The sequence below is a fragment of the Pelecanus crispus genome, chromosome 1, assembly GCF_030463565.1.
Source record: "Pelecanus crispus isolate bPelCri1 chromosome 1, bPelCri1.pri, whole genome shotgun sequence".
NCBI lineage: Eukaryota > Metazoa > Chordata > Aves > Pelecaniformes > Pelecanidae > Pelecanus > Pelecanus crispus.
This window is the reverse complement of record NC_134643.1, coordinates 90978448-90985124: the sequence shown is the minus strand read 5'-3', so window position 1 is coordinate 90985124 and position 6677 is coordinate 90978448. Positions and strand designations below refer to the sequence as shown.

The 6677-nt window shown below is 44.4% G+C and overlaps 1 protein-coding gene across 1 annotated transcript; it reads right to left on the bottom strand.

Annotated features, from left to right (window-relative positions):
* Positions 1–518: 518 nt before the first annotated feature.
* Positions 519–3639, bottom strand: LOC104025783 (trypsin I-P1). The gene is made up of 5 exons (XM_009491951.1): positions 3600–3639; positions 2957–3125; positions 2111–2364; positions 1416–1552; positions 519–668 (listed from the first exon to the last, which is right to left on the bottom strand). Exons 1-5 carry the CDS (start codon positions 3637–3639, stop codon positions 519–521), a joined length of 750 nt encoding a protein of 249 aa, XP_009490226.1.
* Between the last annotated feature and the right edge of the window lie 3038 nt (positions 3640–6677).

Genomic DNA, 6677 nt, shown 5'->3' with positions numbered 1-6677 from the left:
TAGCAAGAGGTTGTTTCATTCACCAAGTAGAGCTTTCAGGGAGGTTCCACTAGACAATGTTCATTCATGTTGTTGGGGATGGGAATGGGGGCGATGGAGAGTGTTTGTGTTGCTGCCTACTGTTTTCTACAGTAGGACTATGCTGCCTGTGTGATTCAGTGCACTCTCTCAGCTGTTTTAGGCAGCTTTGTGGCACCTGAGTACATGCTGATAAACAGAAAAGATGTTCTGCTCCAGAAATGGCTGCCTGTAACTGACTGAAGCACCCCTGAAGATGAGTCTGCAAAATGTTCCAAGATCCTGCTAGTTGAGAGGCACTACAAATATTAACTATTTCCCCCAGAGTGACATTCCCTGCCTCTGTCCTCCATATCATAGCCTATGGAATTACCCAGAGAAATGGTGCACAAAGAAGGGGTGCCTGAAAGTCTTTATTTTTTGATAGTTTTTGTATGTCTAATCCCAGAACAGAAGAAAACGATGAGGAGAAAAAGCAGGTCACATAGAACGAGAGTGTCTCAGTTGTCAGACATAGTTGCTTTGATCCAGGAGACATAATTGCAAACCTTAGTGTAAACCCCGGGATAGCCTTTCTGCGCACATCCAATACCCCAGGAAACAATGCCCTGGAGCTGCCCATTGCAGACTACTGGACCACCGGAATCCCCCTGTGCACATAAAGGATACAGTTATTCAGCAAACGGCGTCAGCGTAAGTGATGAGCCAGAGATCCCAGAAATCACTGACATTCGAGGGAGCTCAGTTGGGCTTTTTCAACACAGAACTTCTACAAAGGTCATTTCTGATTACCACTCTACACCTGATGCTACTGTGCCTTACTTTAGCTCCAAGGACACCACAGCTAAGGATGAGTCAGCTGCCTATTTTTGACGGGTGCAGTCCTTGGCATGTGTGTCCCAGGATATGTGTGTCTTAAACATTAGTCTGCCAAATATTTCCGTGGAGCTAGGCACATGTGAAATGCAGAGCAATTGTCAGGTGTGTTCATTTTCCAGACTGCCTGGATCCCGGCATACTGGCTATTTCATTTTTGGTGAGTCCAAAACTAATGTTTGTGTCCTAAGCTCTAAAGTCACCATGATTACTGTTAACGGTCTGGTGCAGCACTCCTCCATTTTCAGAAGCCTAAGGTGCAGGAGGTGGCATGGTCTGCTTGTGGAGAATTAGGGCAGAGGTATTCACTGTCTCAAAAAAGGGACAATGACTAACTGAGTGGAAAAAAGCCTGGCCTCATTCAATAAGCAACTCTCACCCTAAGCCTCCACTGTTGTTCAAAAAACCAACATTCAGACATGCCAGTGCAGTGAGTATAGCAGACTCTCTAATATGATGGCCTCCTCTACTAGCAAAAGGCAGGAGAGAAACATATGGGAAAGGAGAGGCAGATGTTTTACCTGGCAGGAGTCTTTTCCTCCCTCTATGAATCCTACACATATCATGTTCTTGGTAATTTTCCCAGGGTAGGCTTTGGTGCACTCGCTTGAGGAGAGTACAGGAGCCTTCAGACACTGCAAGGTATCTGGATATGGATCTACAAGAAAACAGGGAGAGATGGCTGATGACATCTCTGAGTTAATTTCAGAGCCCAGAGAAGATCTTTCTTAGCAGAAAAGTAATCACTGAACATGAGACACAAGTCACCATCCACACCTCTGACCACTGGTGTAAGAGAATGGAGCTCTCTTGTAGTGATTTTAGTGATTTTAGATCCACGATCACAGATTTTGATCTTGTTCTCAGGGAACTGACAACTCTGTTGACATTAGTTAAATTGCTAGTGCTTGGCACTGCACAGCTGATAGCACCAGGCCACAAAATCTGTGGCACTGTGAACATCCTGGTGAAAGGCACATAGATGATTTAAGTGATTCCATGTTCATAACACAGAACACGAGGAAGGACCTTGTAAAGGCTTGCCTTTAAAGCAGTTAAATGGTAATGGTTGCTGTCCTACACAGACTGATCACTCAAAGAGGCCTGTCCGGCAGCGCTTCTCCGTGCTTTACCCTGTACTGTTTGGAGGTAATTGTGGGGTCTTAGAGTGTCTCCCAGGCCCTCATGATGCTGTACATTCCCACAGAGTACTCACCGACATCGCTGAGTGTGTTGCCCCAGCCAGAGATTAGGCACGTGGTGCCTGTGGCCACACAGCCAGTAGGCAGAGGAACTGTTTGGACAGCTCGGTTGAGCTGGGCTGGTTGGGCAAGCTTGATGAGCATAATGTCATTGTCCAGTGTTGCGGAGCTGTAGCCAGAGTGGCGGATGACTTTAGCTGAACTAATCAACTGCTGTGTCGATTCCGTGAGTGCCAGGTTATTTTTCCCGAGCTGCACTTGGATGCGACTGGAAAAGAGAAGGAATGGCGTATACTTTACTGCTACTGACAGGTTACAAGGAACCTGCCTGTCCCCATGTGCACTCGCTTCAACATCGCTATCGTAGTAGCTGTTTTCATGGAGGTTATCCTTCTTGTTCTGCAATAAGTCCCCGGGACCCACACTGAGATCTTGCCCACTCCCAGTGCAGGTGGTGAATTTCTGCAGGTTTATTTTTTTGAGCTGGGACAAGTTGAATATATAGCGGTGCTGGAAAAAGGCAAACGGCAATCACCCTGACCTCATTCCTCTTCCTGTTCTCCAGTGACTAAGTTTTAGTAAGATTAATGCAATTTATAAGAAATCACAGCCCGTAACTCATTGCTAGATTATCGCATTGTCATTTCAGAAAGTGATCTGTGTTCACAGAAACGTTTGCAGAAGTGGAAAACCCCTTATGATGCCTCAGCCCAGCTTCCTGAATGAGCCACCCGTTCCTTGGTTGTCTCCTGTCAGAACAGAATCACTTACATATTTGGATCTCACAGCTCAGAATTCCTGCTAGAAGTGAACTGGAAAAAAGAAGTACGTTACAGAAGAATATATTTTTTTCCACTCACGACTTGTAGCAGTGAGCAGCTGACAGGACCCACTGGCTGTTGATGAGGGAACCTCCACAGAAGTGATACCCAGAATTCAGGGACACCTGATAGGGGACGGAGTTCGCTGCACAGGTGTAGCCTCCCACAATCTTGTCATCATCATCATCAGCATTGATGGGGAAGGCAACTGGGAGATAAGAAGTGGCATATGTCAACATCTGGCATAAAGGAACCTTGCGCCCCTGTGACCGACTGAAGCATCTCACTTGTAGGCTCTACTTCTATAAAAACTCGCAGTAGCAGTGGTGGGCAAGCACTCGCCCACAGTCCAGAAATTTACAGCAGCTTTAGGACTTCCTGGGCCAGAGGTGTTATCTTCATACTTCATAGTCCTTAAGAAAGGGACAGTCTTTTTTTGAAGCTATGGGCACATTCAGTATTCCTGGGTCAAGAACCCCTGTGAAGGCATTCATTCCCCATTTTGTGACACAAGCAATTATGAACAGACAGCAGGCAAAAGAAGTTGCAGTGCTCTGCCTTAGAACTTTTGCAAGTTGAAATTGCACTTCACTTTCCTGCAATTTTGCAGGAAATTTGCAAATTTGCTCAGAAAATGAGCTTCCTTATAAATTACGAAAATAGAAGGAAAAAATATACTCACCAGACACACCAAGAAAGGTGACAAACAGTATGTATTTCATGATCTTGACACAGCCTCAAGCCCAGACTGGTGGACTGGAAGCGTGAGCTGCTAGAAATACATTTTTTTAAACGGCCTTATCTCCAGTCCAAGGTTTTCTCCAGACAAAAAGTACACAGTGGAAAATTTGAAGATCCATATGTGGGCATTAACAGGCACTGGTAGAAAGTACAAATAACAGATCAGTTAATCATAAACCTTTCCTAAGAGAGAGAGCTATTTTAAATTATTTCAGAGGACAGCCTTCAATTTAAAAATACATTTGGGCTTTGGAAGATGTGTAGTTGTTTGCCTGTCTCATTCTTATACGCAGCACCTGTTGAGAGCAACTCTCAAACCCCTTTGAGATTCCTCTGCGCTGATGGTGTCATTCTTAAAAATGCAGTTTTTTTACCAGAAGCTGAGTATTGTAGGTAATGGACTGTAAGATACTATGCATTTATTTTGAAACAAAACCAAAACCAAAACCTCTCAGTATTGTTAAGTTTATTTTAGCAAATTCCTTTTCTTGAGTAATGTGTGTGTGTGTGTGGTTTTATCATACAGAACACCGTGTTTTCCCAAATAAAATTATTCAAAAGTAATTTCAATAGGTGAGTATGAAGAAACTATTCTGTGCCCCCCATCACATCCAAAGTTAAATTCTTCAAATGTGGGAATGTGCACCGTATCTGTTTGAAAGCATTTCTCTCTTTCCTAATTTCTCTCACCTAATCTATATGATAATATCGGCCTCAGTACCGAACCACATTTTTTATTTAGCTTTGGAATGTTCTATAGAGACTCATTTTTGCCACAGAGGAATTTGAGTATAACATTGATGTTTGTGGATGTAATGTGTACGAACAAAAATACTGTGAACACAAATAATGAGATCTCCTCAAATCCTTCTCTGAAAGAGTGACAATTTCCATCATGATGCTGAGTTTGCTAAGGCTTAATGCATTTGATGAATAATCATTTTCTGAGCAGCTGCCAACTTCATCATGTTAGCTCCTGAAAGTCATGGGATGACCTCAAGTGACTGTAAACAGAAGTTCCTGGAGGACTGGTACCCACAGTGGCACTGTCCGGATGGAAATCTTCCTTCATGTTAAAAGACAAGTCCAAGGCCAGGGACTCCTCCAAGGAGCTGCATGACTTGTCTTGGGCTTTAAACTGGTGTCAGTGCACAGTTTTCTCACAAATATGTTTTATCCTGAGAAACAAATAAGGATTAGAAGCTTCCTGTGGAAAAGGGAAAGATCTGTAATAGTACTAAGCATGGCAAAAATTACCAGAGCTATCTAATCCCATCAGAACTAAGCAAAGCAAAAACAATTCCTAATCTACAATACTGCATAATTTGATCTCCCTGTGTATTTATAATTTCTTTGTCCAAAATGTGCCATTGACATAGAGACAGGCTGTCACCAGATACTTTAAAACAGTATTTTTCCTGAACCAAAACTCTAATAACCTATTAGGTAACACTTAAGCTATGAAAGACAGCTTCCTTTTTCTTCTTTTCACAAGGTTTAATACTTGGTTTAGTATGGACCCAAATTTCAGGAAAATCCAGTAATTCAGGGTCTGAACCGGGAAGCTTGACCATACCTGCCTTCATCTTGGTATTTTTTTGTTTTCCCTTGTTACTTATTTAATATACTCCGATCTTTAACTGATCAGTTATTCTTAACAGTAGGAAAGGCGTCATATAGGGCTGGTTGGCAATCTCCTTGAAGAAAAAGGTCTCTCTGAGACTCTCTATGCTACTTGCTTAAATCAACAAGAGGACAGTACTTGCCTCTTCCCAGGCTACTGCCAGAGCTCACGGCAAAAGTCCTGGGTCGTACTTCCTGTGGTTCTTGTGTTCCTAAGTCCCTGATGGCAGACCTCTAGTGAACATACCTCACCCAAGTCCCTCCCATTCTCCTATCTGTCTCCCAGGGGTCCCTTCTAGAGGCTCCTGTGAATCCCAGAACTCCAGGATGCGTGCCAGCAGGGCAGCTCATGCAGCAAACTGATCTCAAATGAAAGCAAACGGGGTGTTTGTGATGCACAACTCAGAGGTCATCCAGCAGACAGACTGCTTCAGAACAGCCCTTCAGGCCTTTCAGTGAGAGCTGTGAAGGACAAACTGACTCCTTTGCATTCAGGTTGAAATCAGAACACCTCCCCACGCCCCTCCTTCCCTTCTTTAAGATGACAAATCCCTACCTGAAATGTAAATACCCTCTTCCTCTCAATGCTGTTGGACATGCCTCAGACCCGTTGTAAGGTTTTTCTCAGGGTCTTTTCAAAAAATACATGCTGGGGGTACATCTCCAGCTGCAAACAAGTCTCTCACTTAACCCAGTGAAGCTGCAGCACAATGCTGGCGGCCTTCCAGGGGCACAGGAAGGAGGAGGATTGGTGAATGGAGGGCAGCTGTGTTAGATATTATCAACGGACAAGCAATGGCGGCTTGCGTTTCTAGACAGCCATGTTCCTAGTTCAAGTATTTCAGTCAGCTGTATCATCACTGGACTCAGATAAAGTAAATACATTTGCCCAGGCTGATGCAAGACCCTGGGAAAGGGAAACCTGGCGAGACTGTGGGCTGACAGAGATAAAGTCTCCCAGGAGCATAGAGCGGAGGAGTTTCTGAGGCTAGTCCCTGTACATCTCACAGAGCGTGGTGGTGGAGGGACCGCTGATTCTCTCCTCCCAAGTCTCTCCTGCCTGGGAGGAGCTGGTTGAAAGACATCCAATCTGACCTAGGAACATTGAGTCCCCAGTTGCTGGAGGCCAGGAGAGCGTGTGGGGAAGGGCTTTGCATCTTCTGCTCTTTGCATCTCTAATCAATGGTCAGAGACAGGCTCCTGGTTTACGATGTTCCAGTGCAGTGGTCTCCAAAGCAGGGTGCATGCACCCCTGGGGGTGCGCAAGACGATGCACTGGGGTGTGGGAAGAAAGCATTAGAATTTCAGTAGTATAGGTATATAATTATCCATTACTAAGTATACACATACTGGGGGTGCATGCTCAAAAATATTTTACTGATAGGGGTGTGCGATC